This window comes from Diabrotica virgifera, chromosome 7 (assembly GCF_917563875.1).
Source record: "Diabrotica virgifera virgifera chromosome 7, PGI_DIABVI_V3a".
Taxonomy (NCBI): domain Eukaryota; kingdom Metazoa; phylum Arthropoda; class Insecta; order Coleoptera; family Chrysomelidae; genus Diabrotica; species Diabrotica virgifera.
This window is the reverse complement of record NC_065449.1, coordinates 24,413,204-24,433,598: the sequence shown is the minus strand read 5'-3', so window position 1 is coordinate 24,433,598 and position 20,395 is coordinate 24,413,204. Positions and strand designations below refer to the sequence as shown.

The window sequence follows — 20,395 nt, the reverse complement described above, 5'->3', positions numbered from 1 at the left end:
CCAATAAGGATATACATATAAAGCAAACGCCATATTGAAGTTTTTTATACGATTTATGAGTCTCTTCTCTCAAAGTTTAAACTGCTTAACTTTTTGGTAATAGACGAAAAAAACGAAAATTTACCGTTTTTGATTTTATTTTTTTTATAATTATGTATATCATCAAAATCGGCTGCAGGAAACATATAGGTTATTATTATAGATGTCCATACTACTCAAAAAATTTGGTTTCGGCCTGGAGGGGGTTGTGTCACTAACGGGATATTTTTTTCCTTATTTCTCTGAACTAATATTGGGAAAAAGAGAACTTACATGAGAAACAAGGATAAAAATAACATAACAGTGTTATTAAGATATATTAAATAACAGATAAGTGAAAATTGGACAATTCTGAAAAAACATAAGAGAAGCATAAATTTAATGGAAATGAAACACGTACAAAGATTAGTTTAAATAAAAAATCGGATAAGTTAAGCAACGAGACTATTAGGATATAACCAATTAAGAACCAATAATGAATAAAATAGAAAGAGGAAAATAAACTGGTTTGGGCATTTGATGAAGATGCAACCCAATAAAATTACAGGAAATGTCCATGAAGCAAAGGACATCGTGAAAAAGAAAAAGAGAAAGACCAAGTACAAAATAAAATGGTTACAGCAGATAGTAGAGGCGGGAAAAGTTAAACAAAAATCACTCGAGAAATTGAAAATAATGGTAGAAAATAGAAAAGAATGGAAGATATGGATTGAATGCTAGTCCAAATCCGACACCATAACCCAGGCAACCAAATAACGTTTACAAAACGTTGAAAAGACGTCATAATTATCACCAACCCAAGTCAGTTTATCACGTTTCTTCGACGTCGAAAGTCACGTGAATTTGTCCTACCATAATTGACGTCATTTTTATCACTTTTTAAATACGTGATATCAAAAACGTTTTTATGTCGTTTTTTTTCAGATTTATTTTTCATTTTATGGTTTTAAAAATACAAAATAATTATTCATATAGGCATTGTTAGTATTGCAATTTTTTCATTTAACTGTTTTAAATTTAGCCCATAGGCTAAAAGTAAAACCAAATAGAATGCTCTCTAAAATGTATAGAATTACAATACTTTCAATGCAACAAATTATAGAATTTTCACTTTTTATATAGGTATACATACTGTGTCAAAACTGAAACAACATATAAACTAATAAATAATTTATTACAAATTATTTAGCATATCATAATTTAAAAATATATCCACTAAATCAAAAACAATCATATAACCTCAAAATTCCAAGAAGATTTCAAGAAGAATTAGGTACTGCATTAAACTAACTTACTTGAGCAAAAACAAATAAAAATCTCTTAATTGACACGTTTCTTCAACTAAATATATAAATGAAAAGTCTTATATTACCACACAAAGCACGTAAACAATAAATGAAAAATTTCTTAATTTTATATTAATAACCATAACGGTATAAACGAAATTGTTTGGAGTCAATATAAGATTTAAGCTCCTCCTAATTTTGTAACGTAGGACTTAAGACTGTCTGAAATGAAAACGTTTTTTAAACATATTTTAACGTCATTAATCTTACGTATTTAAAATCACCTTTAAAAGACGTATATACGACGTAATATTCAAACACGTGTAAATATTCAACGAAAAACTGATACTTCCTCGACGTTATTGACGTCACTTGGTTGCCTGTAAACAGGGTAAAAGAAAGGAGAAAAAGAAATAAAGTATGAAATATATTACCTGTGAGAACATGTTTATCTGAAATCAAAGTGGCGGAGCATTTGTAGTCATATTTGGATCCCCTCTTCCAGAAGAAAGCGACCAGCCAAGGGTATTGTCCAATTTCAGTGTCAGTAGCTCCTAATATAAAGGGTACTAATTCGTTTTTCTTTTGTTCGTTACTTGCCACTCCGCATTTGAAATCGCTATTGAAAGATGGAGATGTAAATGTTGCCGGTGGGGATGGACTGGTAAATGGTAATGTGGTAAAGAGGTTGTCGATAAGTCTGAAAATGTACAGAATTGGTCAATTTGCTGTCAGAGTTTTTGTTCTTCTTTCACATAAATAGCTGCTTGTTCAGTTTGTTCAGTTAATTTCTTTTAGACAAGTAAAAACGGCGGGAACGTTGGAAAAAAAATTCCCATGAGATTTTTTTGCATAATCACGTTCGTGAGATACCCCAGAATAAGGTTCAAGAAGTCGCCCACGCGAAAAGTGGTCCAAATGCGTTTTAACAATTTTATTAATAAAATTAAAAAAATCAGTATTTTCGAGACTGGCAAATTTTTTTTAGGTTTTTTGAACCATTCTAGACAAAAAAGGTCTCCTGTAAGTTTTCTCTAAAATTGATCTTTTTCGAGCTATAAGCAATTTAAAATTTGAAAAACGCGAAAATGGCCATTTTTAAGACAATAACTCGGTTAAAAATTATTATTATGAAAGTAGAAAGTGATCAAAACGAAGTTTAAAGCCCCCTACATCACCCTGTAGAAATTTGTATCATTCATTTATTGCTAAGCTATTAGTTGTAATTATTAACAATGAGCGATAAGATCGTATTGACGCGGCAGTAAATGTGAGTGCGAGTAAGATGCACTATTGGACTGCCGGAATGACATCTCTCTTGCACTCATAATTGACAGCCACCTAATACGTGCATGGCGCTCATTATTATTACTTAAAAATAACAGCTTAGTAATAAAATAATGACAAAAATTTCTTCAGGATCTTGGAAGGGGGGTTTTAAACTTTTATTTAGTCACTTTCTGACTTTCATAGTAATAACTTTTAACCGACTTATTAAGCCTTGATAATCGCCATTTTTCGTTTTATTCAATTTTAAATTGCTTATAACTCGAAAAGGGTCAACTTTAGAGAAACATTATAAGAGACCTTTTTTTGTCCAGAAAGGCCCAAGAAACAAAAAAAATTATCAGGGCCAAAAATATTAATTTTTGCAATTTGACTAAAAAAAATTGTTAAAAAAAATTTGGACCACATTTTACGTGGGCGACTTCTTGAACCTTATTCTGGGATGTCTGACGAATGTGATTATCCAAAAAAATCTCATCGGAATCTTTTTTCTAACGAACCCGCCGTTTTCGCCTTGTTTAATTATTAATTATTATAAAATTAATATCAAAGAACAGACTGGATTTTATTCGCTATTGGAATAATTGGATTAATTGTCTATAACTAATAAAAACTATTTTTGTTTGTACTTTTTGTATTTACAAACCATAAACATCTTATGGAAAATATAATGTCACTCAAATTCAATAAAATTTACATGAATAAATTCTTCTCGAAATTACGTTCATTTCATATGATAGCGTCAACTCTGAATTTTGGTTAATAACGGCCACTCATAAATATTATTACCCTTCGGATGACCAAGCGGGGGAAATTTGGACCCCAGCGTATGTTTTTCTTTAATAAATTCAAAAGTATTTTCAATTTTTAATTCATTATTTTTTTTATTTGACTTTAATATCATTCTAGATATCCTCATATTTTGAAATAAAAAAATTCCCTATATTTTACGAATAAAAAATATATTCTGAAGTTGATGTTTAGTAAAATACCGTCTATTATGTGTAATTCCAAGTAGTTTTACGCTAATGACGTCGACTTTGCAAAGTAACAAGACACTTACTCAACATACACACTACACATGACACTAATACTCATGTTGTGACTGGCTGAATGACAAAGTCCATGCCATAACAAAAGAAAAACAAAAAAAACTTCATTTTATTGTTAATTGTCATTTTTGACCTGGGGTCATTTCCCCCCCCCCCCCTTGTCATCCGTGTAATATAAAAAGATTGGTCATCGGAAGGTTAATAGTCGGTATTGAAAACAGCTTTACCAACGTGAGCTAAGCCGATTAGAGGAACTACATATACATTTTGGTGCGTCTGACCAAATTTTACCTACTTCATTATCTATAAGAGTAAGTCTCTGAATTAATATCTGCAGAAAGACTTACAAAGTGCCGATTCACAAAATTTCTTTTTTCTCTCTACTCACGTACATAAGTACCCATTTGATTTTATATTTAATTATATCAATTTACGTCGTTGTTACTCAAAATTCAGAGTTAGCTCAATGATATGAAATTATTTTAATTTCTAGACGAATCTATTCATGTAAATTTTATTGCATTGTGACATTATATTTTCCATAAGATGTGTGCTGTGACCTTTTAGTCTAGGAGCTAGTGAACCCTCCGACTAACGGTCTTCCTGTAATTCTAGAAATTTGTATAGTGATAATTCATAGCACACCAAGGCTAAAAACCATGACCTGGCAGGCATCAGCCCTGCACGTGTATCTACCAGGTGAATCGAAAAGTGCATAGTTTACGGTAAAATAAACTTTCTCCTGTAAGGTTTAAATTTAAGTATGTGTTTGAGTAAGTCATTTAGAAGAAATGTGTACAATGACAGGCGATTCTGAACAGCATAAGACCTTGCCAGGCGAGGGGAAAGATTAGAGTTTTTTCCTAAAATTATTTTTTTTGCATCGAACAAAGTTTTTTTAGAGTTTTTAGATCATTCCAAACAGAAAAGGTCTTTAGTGACTTTCCTCTTAGGTTAATAGTTTTTGACATATAAGCGATTAAAAATTAAAAAATTGCGAAATCGGCCATTTTTATCCCTGAATCGGACATCTAACTAAAAATTTCAATGTTGCTATCACACAACCCCTACTCTCATTTAAAAAAATCATCGATTACGTCATCACGCCCAGATGGATGACGTCACTAGTATTATATATATGCCAAAAAGTTCTAATTTAAAAATAAAAATCGACCTATCTGAGAATTTCTCTTCAAATTTGCCCAATATCGAGATAATAAATTTATGCAAACTCAAACGTCCTCACTTATACTACAGTGTCGTGCCTGCTTGATTAGCAATTAAAAAACAAAGGGGATTTCGATATTGTATTGCAAAAAACTCTTCGGGATTTCATCAGTCGATGTTTAAAGAATATTTACCTACCTTGGAAACATTGAAATTTTCAGTTTAATGTCCGATTCAGAATTAAAAATGGCCGATTTCGCAATTTTTAAAATTGAATCGCGTATATGTCAAAATCTATTAACCTAAAAGAAAAGTCACTAAAGACCTTTTCTGTTTGGAATGATTCAAAAAATCTAAAAAAGCTTTGTTCGATAAAAAAAATTATTTTAGGAAGAACCCCTAATCTTTCCCCTCGTCTGGCAAGGTCTTATGCTGTTCATAATCGCCTGTCATTGTACACATTTCTTCTAAATGACTTACTCAAACACATACTTAAATTTAAACCTTACAGGAGAAAGTTTATTTTACCCCTAAACTTTGCACTTTTCGATTCACCTGGTAGATACACGTGCAGGGCTGATGCCTGCCAAGTCATGGTTTTAAACCTTGGTGTACTATGAATTATCATTATACAAATTTCTAGCCTTACAGGAAGACCGTTAGTCGGAGGGTTCACTAGCTCTTAGACTATTTATAAGTATGTATATTTTTTCAAAGCTTAATACTATTTAAATTTGTAGTTCCAAATTCATGGCAGGTTAATTTTCAAACTTTCCTCAAACGGTTAAACTTTTCATTGGCCTTAAATAATGGAAATAAATACTTCTTATAAAATTCTAATTCATAACTGCTTTAAAAAACTGAAACAAACAACTAGTTATGGTTACTTCTTCTAATATTCACACTACTTTTCCAAACGAAATATATATAGTAAAATTTTTTGTATACCAAAAAAACGATTGGGACACTAGCGGCAATTTTATAATTTAAAGGCACTTTATGATAGGTCAATTATGTCAATTAAGATGATAACAGGATTATAGCGCCTCACGCTCTCCAGCCCAACTAAAACTATACTAGATTTACAATCAAGATGCAGTAGAAATAAACAAACCAAGACACGTTAAATGTCACTCCCGAATCATAATTTACAATATATAAACTTTGGAAATAATGATTTGCGATTTACAATGTATACAGGGTGTAACGAAAATACAGGTCATAAATTAAATCACATTCTGGGACCAAAAATCGTTCGAATGAACCTAACTTACCTTAGTACAAATATGCACATAAAAAAAGTTACAGCCCTTTGAAGTTACAAAATAAAAACAGGCAGAAACATCTTAAAAAAGAATTATAGTGAAATTTGTGCACCCCATAAAAATTTTATGGGGGTTTTGTTCCTTTAAACCCCCCCAAACTTTTGTGTACGTTCCAATTAAATTATTATTGTGCTACCGTTAGTTAAATTCAATATTTCTAAAACTTTTTTGCCTCTTAGTATTTTTTCGATAAGGCAGTTTTTATCGAGTTGCAGCTTCTTTTTTAATATGTTTACATACAAATTTTATGATGGTTTTGTTCCTTTAGACCCCCCAAATATTTGTGTATGTTCCAATTAAACTATTACTGCGGTACCATTATTTAAACACAGTGTTTTTAAAATTTTTTGCCTCTGTATTTTTTCGATAAGGCGCCTTTTATCGAGATGTGGTTTCTTTTTTAATATGGTTCAAAATATACCTAAAAATGTAAATCATAAATAAATTTTCATATTATTACCAAGTCTCCATAATCGTACTTAGCCATATACAAAAATATGCCGTGCATTTGACAAATATTCAAAAAATCTCGGTAAAAACTAACTTTTCGAAAAAGTACTAAGAGGCAAAAATGTTTTTAAAATATTGTGTTTAACTAATGGTACTACAATAATAATTAAATTGGAACGTACACAAAAGTTTGGGGGGGGGGGTTTAAAGAAACAAAACCCCCATAAAATTTTTATGGAGTGTCCAAATTTCACTAAAATTTTTTCTTAAGATACTACTACCATAAGAATGCCACATGTATATTTTCAATAAAAGATCTGTAATAGTTTTCGATATATTGGAAAAAATCGATTTTCATTTTGTAACTTCAAACTTTTTTTATGTGCATATTTGTACTAAGGTAAGTTAGGTTCAATCGAACTAAACTGCGCGTCATAGAAAACGGGCACCCTAAGAAATGGGTCATATTTAATGTCGCGTATCTCCTAAACCTGTTGTCCGATTTAAATGATTTTTTGAATATGTTATAGCCCTATTCTTTGTCAATATCTCTGTAATAATATTTTTGCTAAACAGGTAAATTTTAATTGTATACAGGGTGTACGAATCAAACTGTGTTTTTTTCTCAAAGTTTGCAACACCCTGTGGAATATTCTAGCATTTATAAAATACTGAAATTAATACCCAACTATAGCCTCAGGTTTTCTTAACATTCTGTTTTTTGATTCATTCGCTTATGTTGGATAATACAAAAGTTATGTACTGTAACAACTAGCCATGTTCTTCATCAGTACAGGGTGTTATAAGTCTAAGGGGTTTTAGGGACTAAATAAGTTCGACAAACTTTAAGGGCTAATTCTGCATTAAAAATAATGACAGTTTGCTTTATAATCATATATCCGCAAAAACTTCGTTTTCGAGATACGGGATGTTAAATTTTTTCTTACAAACTGATGATTTATTTATTGCTTTAAAACGGGTTGAGATATGCAAATGAAATTTGGTAGGTTTTAAGAGATGGTTATTGCGCATTTTTTGACATTCAACTAAGAATTTTATATTCACTATTGGAGCGCATACGGGTAATATGACCGATCATATTATCCGTATGCACGCCAGTGGTGAATAAAAAATTCTTAACTGCATGTAAAAAAATGTTCAAAAATTACGTCTTAAAACCCACCAAATTTCATTTGCATATCTCAACCGGTTTTATAGCAATAAATAAATCGTCAGTTTGTAAGAAAAAATTCAACATTCTGTATGTCGGAAACGAGCCATTTGCGGACATATGTTTATAAAGCAACCGGTCGTTATGTTTTTATGCAGAATTACCCCTTAAAGTTTGTCGTACTTCTTTAGAAACACCCTGTACTGATAAAGAGCATGCCTAGTTGTTAAAGAACATAACTTTTGTATTATCCAACATAAGCAAATGAATCAAAAAACAGAATGTTAAGAAAACCTGAGGCTATAGCTGGGTTTTACCTGGGGATAGTTGAGGGACTAGTTGAGGGATATTGACAAAGAATAGGGCTATAACATATTCAAAAAATCACTTAAATCGGATAACAGGTTTAGGAGATACGCGACATCAAAAATAACCCATTTTTTAGGGTGCCCGTTTTCTATGACGCGCAGTTTATTTTTGGTCCCAGAATATGTGATTCAATTTATGACTTGTATTTTTGTTACACCCTGTATACATTGTAAATTATGATTCGGGAGTGCTCCTAGTAGCATTTAACGTGTCTTGGTTTGTTTATTTCTACTGCATCTTGATTGTAAATTTAGTATATGTCGCATCAGCGTGCTATCAGAAGCTGTAGGATGGTGTAGACCATTGGAGGGAATTAGAGTGGTTACTCATCTACTCTGATCCCTCCCCCTTGCTCCAATGAATTGTAACACCTACATGCCATTTTTAAGGGGTGTAGGTACATGTCTCATAGGCTGGGATCGATTCAATTGCTTGCTTGTATTCTCTTTTAGAGAACATTCCTATTGGTATATCTACAAATTATGAGATCTATAAAACAAAAAATTGTATGACCTGTATTTCTTTTTGGTTACATAGTGCGTTACATAAATGCGTTATATACATAATATTGAATGATAATAAAGTGTGAGAAAAGATAGCTGGGAAGAAAATCATTTATAGTCCAAGTAATGAAGCTTAAAATAGGAAAAAACCTCGCAATTTTTACAGAATGGATCGATTTGCTTGAAAATTTGAGAATAAGTAGTGGATAGTCCAAGGATCAAAATCTATATGATGCCAAAAGGCGCTTTTACCATGGGGGTGGTTGCCACCCCATGTCGGGGGTGAAAATTTTTTATTATGTTTTGACCGCAAAAGTTGGTAAAAACATTCATTCTAAGCAAAAAATGTTCTATATATTTTTTGGATAAAATTAATAGTTTTCTATTTATTCTCTATCGAAAGTGTTAGTTTTATATTAAAAAAATTAATGTTTTTAATCAGTTTTCTGCAAATAACTCAAAAAGTTTTTGTTTTATCAAAACAACTTTGCTAAACATAAATGTACCTTTTGAAAAAACCGTATCAACAAAACCGTTTTTTTTTAAATTTTCTTTAAGACCAATAGTAATCGAGCTATACTCTATTATATGTTAGGTCTTCTTCGGCAAATGCTAAATATTGTAGTTTCAAAGTCAAAAGACGGGAAAAATATGCATTTTTCGAGGATCACTTGTTTAAACTATTTTGAAGTATTTAAAAATATCTATCTTCAGAAATAAAAAAAAGTCTTTAGCTCAAAAATTAGGTGGCTTATAATGAAAAGAATGTCAGACCCCATATTTTTCAGAGAAAAAGTGATTGAAAGCAAACCCCTAATCACCACCCTGATTAAAATTAGTCATTGACCTTATTTCGTCTTCTTTGCGTATGTATTATTAATAGGTTCTAGAAGTTTAACTGGTTTAGAATAATTAGTTTTTTAAAAAATGGAGTCAAAGCAAATATCGAATTTTTGAAGCTTGTTAAAAAATTCCCTTTTCTTCAGAATAGAAAGATTATCATCAGAGATACAAAGAATATTTAAATATAAAATTGTAGCTTATTTAATTCCCAAGAATTTGGTTTGCAAAAATTTTCTCTACGGTAAAAATTGAGTGAGCTATTGACAATTAAAACTTCTAATAATATGCAAAAATCACCTTTACCAACCCTTTCAAAGTCACCACTTTTTGCGACTGAGGATTTTAAAAGGATTTGGTATTAATAGTCTTATAGATCTTGTAAAAACTTACAAAATTATTTTTTAACAAACTTTCCAAGATAAAAATTAAAAAGGTTACGGTTAAAAAATCAATATATTTATTTCAAAAAAAAAACAAGAATGTGTGTTTACTTTGTACGCACGTAAGAAGTTATACTTCTACTACATATTATGTGATTTTTAAGACAATACCAAAAATTTAAAAAAATAAAAGAATAAAACGCACACAAACACATTGAAAAATGCCACAAAGAAAAAATGATTTCTGAACGATAATAATTGTTGGCAAAAATTTTAAATACGCATTTTCTGAAAAAAAATTATATAACAAATATACTTACAATCATAACATGCATAAAAAAATAAAACTTACATCGGGAATTGAACCCTTGAATTTCGTGCCGCTTTGACTCGTAACCGAAGCGTAGACTCACTCGTCCAATCCCACATTATTTATCATGTGGAAAAATACGGTAACTGAACGTTTTACTGTTCGACAGTTGTTTTGAAAATTAAATTATGTAGTTTTTTGTGGAAGAAAATATAAAAATATAACAAAACAGTAAGAAAACAATATATTATATGAAGATTGGTAGAACTTTTGTTGGTAATCAAATTAAGTATGCAAATCAAAGCATTACATACCTACTAGATAAATAAATCTACGCCAAAAAATCATAATTTAAAAATAAAAATCGAACCTAATTTGGGATTTCTCTCTAAAATCCGCATTCTTGAGAAAATAAATGTATGTATTTCAACCTAATCCAAATGTATAATTACAATATGATTATAATAAAAACTATTTGCCAAATTAGAACGAGTTTTTCTTGTCCAAAATATAGGTATATGAAAACTATTTAAAAAGACAGTATAACTATTAACTAACTTTTGTTTGTTGTTTCTTTTCACACAAATTTTAAAACGCAACAACCATAAATAATCTAACTACAGCTGTGCCACAGCCGCCATATTGAATAATTTTTGACATGTCATTTGAACATCCAATCAGAACAAAGTTACAATGCGCATGCGCCCGGTCGCTAGGTTTTCCCATATAAAAATTTACCCTCTATCGCCGGTAAAGAAGTATAACTTCAAAAAGAAAGAAATCCAATTGGAAGCATAATAATGTAAGCTAGCTTTGCTTTTAGTCATTGCCCTTATTAATTCTTCTTTATTTATGTATTATTAATAGATTTTAAAAGTTTGACTGGCTTAGAATGATTAGTTTTTAAAAAACTAGAGTTAAAAGTGAATAACGACTTTTTGTAGTTTGGTAAAAAATGCCATTTTCTTCAAAATAGAAAGATTAGCATCAGATATACGAAAAATTGTTTTTATATGAAATTGTAGGTTATTTAATTCCCAAGAACTTGGTTTGAAAAAATTTTTTCTACGGCAAAAATTGAGTGAATGGTAAATGAGTATATATCGAAAATCACTGATTTTTTCTGTATAAAACTAACACTTTCGATGGCGAATAAAACGAAAAGTAATAATTTTATCAAAAAAATGTATAGAACATTTTTTGCTTAGAATGAATGTTTTTATCAACTTTTGCAGTCAAAATATAATAAAAAATTTCCACCCCTAAGATGGGGTGGCAACCGACCCCATGGTAAAAGCGCCTTTCGGCATCATATAGATTTTGATCCTTGAACTATCCACTACTTGTTCTCAAATTTTCAAGCAAATCGATCCATTCTGTAAAAATTGCGAGGTGAAATGCTTCGGTTCCTGGACTATTAGTCAAAGGTTTAATTAACTGTTTCTACTGTGACTTATGAATTAAAATATATAGTTCTGTGGCTTGGTTCTAAAAGGGCCAATGTCAAATTTTTGTTTCTTTGTACAGCTTTCTTTTGAATTTAATATTGACCAAACAAAATGCAAAACATTGAAATTGGCCATTTTAGCACCAAGTCACATAATGTGGCTTAATGCTAAAAGGGCCAGTGTCAATTTTTTGCATTTTATTTGATCAATATTAAATTCAAAAGAAAGCTGTACAAAAAAACAAGAATTTGACATTGGCCCTTTAAGCCCAGCCGCACACCAAAGAAACATGAAACGAAAAACATGAAACATGAAACGAAAAACGTGTTTCATGAACCTAAAACACTGCTAAACAAATCTCAAAGTCCTCCTACCAATGAAACGAGTGTGATTCATGCCCATGACACATTTTTATTTTCGGAGAGTTTCATAAATGGCCGTCATGTCGAGAGGATGGATAGGTCAAGAATGCCAAAGAAGATACTATTAAGAAAACCAGTTGGGACAAGGAGACGAGGTAGACCAAGAAAAAGATGGCACGAAAAGTTTCAAGAAGATATAGGATCGATGGAAATTACAGACTGGAAAGAGAAAGCGAAAAACAGGATACAGTGGAGAAACATAGTGCAGCAATTTTTACATAGACATTAAATCAAATTATATAATAAATATAAGACATTAGTATATATTGTCATTTGTATTATGTAAAATTGTTATTGTTAAGTTGTAAAGCCCTAGGCCTCCAAGGCCTGTAGAGCACGTTAAATAAATAAATTCATAAATGGCCGGACGTTTATTTGTTTAGCACTGTTTATTTCCATGAAACGTAATTTACGTTTCATGTTTCTTTGGTGTGCGGCTGGGCTTATAACCAAGCCACAGATTTATTTTAGATAATCTATCGTCAAGTTAAATCTTTAACTATGTAAATAATGAAAAGCTTTCTGTTTGGCTTTTTATCACTTTTAGGCACATTTTAACAATCATGTTTGGAAAAGTTTATATGAAACAATCTTTTCATACTATATCCACCCACAATTATTATAAACAGAAGTATGGTTATGTTAATTGACAATATTAATAAAATAAAAAGTTAGAACTTTACCAATAATTATAAACATTCTATTTTTAAACACATCTTTATTATAAAGGGTGATTCATTTAGAGGTATGTACTTTTTTGGTGAGGATTTGTTGGGAGATCGTGCATGAATCGTATCACCTGACGTTGTATTTTTATTCAGTATTGTTTGGCAAACCAAAAATGGTTAAACACTGGCCGGATAGAAGACAAGGAAAAATACAGAAACGGCTTCAAAAAATTTAAACAGGACGTATGGCAGATAAAAAATGATTCATGGGAAAAGAAATGTAATGAGTTGAAAACATATATAGGTGGTAGGAGAAGTAGAGAATCGTGGAGGTTTATCAAAACATTGAGATCAGATACAACAGAAAATGTAAGGCTTGACAACATAACAACAAATACATGGGAACAGCATTATAAATCCTTGCTGACTGAAGACCGCCCACAATACATACAAGAAGAATCAAGCCCAGTAATAGTAGAAGGTGAAGAAATAACAATAACAACAGAAATGGTACAGAAAGCTATCTCACAATTAAAAAATGGTCGGGCACCTGGCCCTGACAATGTTCCCGCAGAACTAATAAAATCAGGTTCAAAGAAATTAATCCGAATGATCACAGAATTCCTTCACAGAATTATTAACGGAGAACAAGTTCCAAAAAGCTGGAAAGAGGGCTGGATCTCTTCAATACACAAAAAGGGAAGTAAAAGTGATGTCAACAATTATAGGGGAATAACTTTAACAAGTACAATGAGCCGTTTATATGGCAGACTACTGAAAACCATTATTTGCGAAGAATATCAACCCTATGAATCCGAAGAACAGTGTGGTTTCAGGGCCGGCCGATCTACGATTGATAATATATTCTGTCTAACACAGGTTATGGAAAAAAGACTAGAACGTGGGCAAGACACACATATACTTTTTGTCGACCTAACGAAAGCATATGACACAGTGCCCGTGAAAAAATTGTGGGAGGTTTTGGACAATACACACATATCTGCAACTGTCATCAAAGCCACACAATGCCTCTATAAAGATTCTATGTCAAGGGTAAAGAGAGGTAACCATCTGTCATCTAGCTTCCAAGTAACAAAAGGCCTTAAACAAGGGTGCTGCTTATCTCCCATTCTTTTCAATATATATACCGACGGTGCTCTCAGACTTTGGAAGCAGAAATGCAGTGGTATGGGTATACCAATCGGAGACATAACATTATACACTTTGAATTACGCAGACGACCAGGTGGTAGTTGCCCAAGATAAGGAAGACTTAGAATATATGACCAGAAAATTGATGGAAGAATACAGGAAATGGGGTTTAGAGGTAAACATAAGGAAAACACAATATCTACACATCGGTAACCAAATACAACAGGAGGGCCTAGATCTTGACGGAAGTGACTACATCAGGGGTTGTACAGAGTATATATATCTAGGGATTAAATTAACAAATAGTGGAAGAACGGAACCCACTATAGATGATAGAGTGACGAAGGCTAGAAAGGTTACTAGAGCCCTAAACCCTGTCTTATGGCAACATAACATAAATTATTTAAATACAAAAATGAGGATGTACGACGCTATTCTGAAACCAATTTTAACGTATGGCTCCGAAGTGTGGCAAATGACAAAAAATCCGAAAATAAGCTGCTTACTACTGAAATGGATTTTTTCAGAAGATCTGCCAGAATATCGAGATGGGACCATGTTCGAAATGAACAGATCAGAGAAAAAGTAGGTAAGCAGAAAACAATAGTGGACGAGGAACGAAACCAACTTACTTGGTATGGACACGTCCAACGAATGGGAGATGAAAGATTACCAAAAATTACAATGAGATGGATACCGCCAGAAAAACGGAAAAGAGGAAGGCCACCGACCTCCTGGAAACAAGGAATTACAAAAGCCATGTCAGAAAGAAATCTTCAAGAAAATGACTGGCTAGATCGACAGGCTTGGCGATTGGGTACCGGAAGGCGTAGAACGCTATAGAACCGGTTATATATATTGTTTGACATTTAACCCTAGAAAGACGTAACTCGGTACATCGTCTAGAAATTATTTAGCTGTATTACGAAAATAGGCGTTCAATCAGGAATGTGCTTCGTGCGCTTAGAGCAAAAAAAATGTTTTAGGATGAGGCCCGTTTTTTACTTAATGAGGATGTGAATAAACAAAATGCCCGTATTTGGGTTGATGAGCAACCCAAATAGGTTCAACAGTTGCCAACACATTCAGAAAAAACCACTGTTTGGTGTGGTGCCGGTGTCATTGTCGGCGTCGGTCCATGTCTTGGACCGGCCAGAATGTTACTGTGAATGGAGACCATTATCGCGCCATGATAACGGACTATTTGGTACCAGAAATTGAAGTTCGTAGTTTAAGTGACACCAGGGTTGCCAGATGAAATTTCAGAATATCCCTAGACGGGGGCTTCAATTTCCCCTAGAAATCCCTAAATCGTATTAATTCGACCTAAAAAAGAAGAAATTGACAGATGACAGCTGTCAATTTAATTTAGAACCTATTAAACACTATGTTTAATCCACTTTAATCATTGATTAGGTAATGTTTTAATGTTTACTTAGGAATATTTATGTCAGGGAACAATAAATAATGACAATAATAATAATATTTGAACAAAAAGATATTTAATAACAACAAAAATGGCGCCAGCACAGTTTAATAAATCCCTAGATTTCAAAAAAAAATCCCTCCAGAGCTCCAAAAGCTTCAAAAAATCCCTAGATTCGGGGAAAATCCCTAGACATGGTAACCCTGAGTGACACTTGGTTCCAAAAATATGGCGCCAACTGCCAGACACCCCGTGAAAGCATGGCTTTACTGAGAAAACGGCTCGGTGATCAATTTATTTCACGCTTTGGACCAGTGACTTGGCCGCCTATATCCTGTGACATCACACGTCTAGTCGTTTTCCTCTGGGACTATCTCAAGTCCAAAGTCTACATGAATAAACCGGCTACAATTGAGGCATTGGAGGCCAGTATTACTCGAGTCATTGGTCAAATACCAATCTAAAAGCTCGAACGCGTCATCGAGAATTAGACCTTCAGAATGGACCGTCTTAACCGCAGTAATGGTCAACATCTGAAAGAAATTATATTTAAGAAGTAATTGTAAAGAATGTTTCTTTTTTACGACAATAAAGATTTTCAAACCCCCTCTGTGGCTCAGTGGTAAGAACGCCTAACCTTTGGATCGAAAGTTCCGAATGGTAGTGAGTTCGAATCTCACCAGGGTCAGGAATTTTTTCATTTATTATAAATTAATAAATGAAAATAGTTTCTGTCCTTGTGGGATCGGTACTCACCGGAGGGACCGCAGACGTTCGGATACAATTAGCGTCTCTGTGCAAAGACAATGACGTCGACTTTGCAAAGTAACAAGACACTTACTCAACAAACACACTACACATTACGAGGGTTTAGTATCAAACAACGTTAACTACAAAAACATAAAGTGGCAGGAAATGCGAAAAACTGTTTTGAAACGTAATATCGGCCAACAAATTTGTGATTACGGAGGCAAAATACATTACAATAGAAATCTGTAAATTTATATAGTATTATTATGGTTTCTTTGACATATGGTAAAAATTATTACAGGATATTGTTATTCTACAGAGAAAAAATAGAATTTTTTTCTAATAATGACCTGATAACGCTTTTTGATATTACCGATATATATTTTTTGTAACCGTTAACGTCGCACCTGATAATAATAGTTTTACTACAGGGTTAGCACTGCTGGGTGAAAATGTAAAAATGTAATTTCCCTAAAATGTTGAGAAAATTTCACTGATATTTCCCCTTTTTTTTCAGGATATCCTTTAACTTAAATTCGCTGATATTTTCAAAATTTCAGGATATCCAATGCAGCACTAACCCTGTATTATAAAAAGTGTTATAAGTGTATTTAAATAAAAAACTTTACTTTTCTAATAACATACAAATATTAAACTTATGAAATGTCTAAATACTTATAGGTACCATCTTTAAACGTCTTCATCTTCTGAAACATTTTCATTATGATCATCACCTCATCCTTGAAGATTCCAGTAAACGAAGTGATATTGGTCTTTAATTTTTGCTCACAGAGTTTTACTAAACCTTTTAACTTTTTATTATTAATCGTTAACGGTTTGTCATATTTTCTTCTTGGCACAAGTTTGTTAATTGAAAATGTTAATTGAAAAAGTTGCTTTCTCTGTATTTTTAATTTCGTAAAGTTGTCTGATTTAAAATTATATTTGAAATAACTGTGTGCAGTGTCTTGTTTTATAATATGTATATTGTAGCCAAACTATGTTCAACCATTTGACAACATTTCCTTCAATTTCAGTTTTTTTATTTTTAATCATTTGAATTTGAAGTTCTTTAAAATTCAAAATGTCTTCCTGATCTATTTCAACTACTTCGTACTTTGATTTCTTTAAAGCCATTTTAATCACTGTACATATACCATCCCGATGGATCATAAATTTCCAAGCCTTTACTCGCGTTTTCGATGTGGGCATGGACCATATCACGTTCCATTTGGGAATATCCGGGCTCAAAAAATAACTGGTCGATTTTTGAATTATTTATTGTTTCAACAACAAACAGAAACATTTTGGCCCGAACAACTTTCAGACATAAAAGCGAAGTCTTTCCCAGTAACTTCACTTTTCATTGTATTTGTAAGGCAAGAGGCTACCTCAGAAGATCCACGACCCGCTAGTGCTTCGCGTCATACAGAGTTTTGTGCTACGGATGGACATTTTTCTGTTAAACACTGACAAAATCAAAATATTAAATAATTACGACAAATATATGCGTAACCGGCAATAAGAAAATAACATATATGTTTTCTTTTAACTTCGGCAAAACTAAAAAATGTAATGAGTAATCGGATTATTGTAATCATGTAATGAGTAATCAGATGGTAGAATCAAACAATATCGAAAATAAACAAATGTGTTTAGCTATCCAGTATCAAAATGACGTTTTTCAAACAAATACGAATTATAATAATAACGCTGTCTACAATTACAGCTTAAAATATTAGTGTCAATAAACGTTAACAGTCGATAACTGTTTTTGATGTATCACGAAATTCACTGTGAAATAACGTTATCACCTCTTAGACGTTTTTGACATGAACAATTTTTTCACAATTGGTAGTTAACATTTAATGTATTTTGTAACCTGCTGCAGATAGAGATACAGGTTTTTGTTACTAAATGAAGTCGAAAACGGTGAACTCGATTATAGATATATCTCAGTTTCACAAAAAATGTAGATAACGTTGTTTGACACTAAACCCTCGATTACACCTGAGTTAGTGATAAATTATACAATTACGTAGCTAAAGGTTCTAGTCATAAACCAAGGCCAGAATCAGAGTAAAAAAAAGATTTTCAAATAAAATTCATTTTTTTCATAGTTTCTTCTTTTTTAAAAAAGTACCTTTAAATGAATCACCCTTTATAAAAACATTTTAAAAGAATCATCAATGATTTTTTTGAAAAATCATCTAGGCCTGGATCCCGCGTACCAAAAAAAAGTTGATTATTAGCAAGCTGAAAATTTGTTAATAGCTTAATGGTGTCTAGTCGGACAACCTTTAATGTACGGGAACACTGGAACAGGGGAAGTTTTAATTGTGGAGCAGGTTAAAAATTTGGAACGTCAGACTGCGAAAACGTCCCATGTATTTTGTCAAACAGAACTTCCAATTGATTTGTTACACTTTTATTAAACTCTCATGCAAGAATCAGATTGCTATTTATCACCAACATAATTCCTGTCATTTGACATGTTCTACGTGTTCCACTTATTCAAATGCTCAGTTGGTGCTAAATACCAGTCTGATTTTTGCATGAGAGTTTAATGGAAGGGTAACAAATTAATTGGAAGTTCTGTCCGACAGAATACATGGAACGTTTTTGTAGTCTGCCGCTTAAAATTTTTAACCGGTTCCATAATTAAAACTTTCCCTGTTCCAGTGTTTCCATACATCGAAGTCTGTCCGACAAGACACCGTTAAGCTATTAACAAATTTTCAGCTTGCTATTAATCAACTTTTTTCGTACGCGGGATCCAGGCCTAATTATTGTCATTTGATTTAATAAAGATTTGTTTAAAAATTGAACGTGTGAGGTTAGAATGTAAATAAAAACTTAAAATTATTAACATTTATCACAACAAAAAAAGTTTTGAATTCACTGTGTACTTGGCGTGCAATCTTCTCCTTTTGACATCATAACCCTGGATGGGTCTTTGCCTATCTGGCTATGTCTTTCCATTCAGACCTCTCTTGTACCGTCTCTTCCATTGTCTTACATTCATAGTTTTAATTCAGTTTCCATGTCATCCAACCTTCTCTTTCTGGGCCTTTTGTCTTTCTATCGGCTTGAGTTGTAAAATTTTCTTTCTTTGTTATTTTTCTATCTTCTTTTCCCTGGACATGTCTCAGCCATGACAGAGTCTTTGACATTTCACAAATCTGACAATATCATTAATTCCATTAAAAACTTCCATTATTGCATTGTAAATCCAGTTTTTAGATCAATTGAAATTTTAATCAAAAACTACTCAGGCGTATAAACTAGGGATGGCGGTTTTTGACAAAACACCGGTTTTCGGTTATACCGGTTTTTTTTGCTTACGGTTTAACCTGGCGGTTATAACCGGCCAAAAATAACCGGTTTTTGGAAAAACTGGTTTTCGGTTTTTTTTAATCCAATAGGTTACAAAGTTACATTTACAATACACTTTAGTTTGCGATACTCCATTCGACTCGATATCAATATGATCAAAATTAGTACTAAGGAAAGAACATGTATTACTTTTAACACGTTTGTATATTTGTAGAATAGGTACATTTTAACTCATTTAAAGGATCCCCCAAACCAACGCGAAACTTTCGCAACCGCAACCTACGCGGTATCGCGGCGAATCGATAGGCACGGCGGATTATGAACGTGTTCAGACCACTTTGCGCGGAATCCGCAACGGTCGCGGCAGAACAGCGTTCCTTTCATGAAACGCTGCATGCACGGTTTTTTCCGCTACCGTTGTAGTTTCGCGTGTTTTAAAATGGGTGTTACAGAAAAACTCATTGAAATTGTTAAACAATATCCTATAATATATGATTTAACGGACGAAGATTATAAAAATATAAGAAAAAAGGATAAAGTCTGGAATAGTATAGGGTCAGAATTAGGAGAAAATGATAAGTTTTCATTATATATTATAATATTATTATAAATTTGCGTGCATAGAGATTACGCCCACTTAAAAATTTGGTCATTTTTGATGTCTTGTATTTCCTAAACCTGTTGGCCGATTTAAAAATATAATTTGTTCACATTTGTATGGTGAATAGTCGCGTCGGCTTCCGCGTCAATATGGGGAACCCTTGTCCGCTACTGCTTCGCCTGCGAATGTTCCGCTACGGAAAATTCGCGTCGCAAAACTTTCGCGTCGGTTTGGGGGATCCTTAATACTTCCTGTAAGTATGAGTGTATCGTTTTGAAAACGTAGCGAAATTCTTGGAGATTCGTATTCGTAATCAGTAATTCGATATTCATAGTCAGTCAGAGCATTATTTTTGGTAATCAGAAAAAGTCATTCACCGAATTCACCCACTTTCAATGTCAAGAGTTAAGT

The 20,395-nt window shown here is 32.6% G+C and overlaps 1 protein-coding gene across 1 annotated transcript in view; it reads right to left on the bottom strand.

Moving 5' to 3' along the window:
- The window catches only part of LOC114324796 (serine protease gd), an 83,304-nt gene that overhangs the window by 21,985 nt on the left and 40,924 nt on the right, over nucleotides 1-20,395 (bottom strand). Inside the window, exon 5 of the mRNA XM_028272644.2 lies at nucleotides 1,760-2,025. Within this exon, the coding sequence (XP_028128445.1) occupies nucleotides 1,760-2,025 (266 nt within the window). The remainder of the gene's footprint in view (nucleotides 1-1,759; nucleotides 2,026-20,395) is intronic.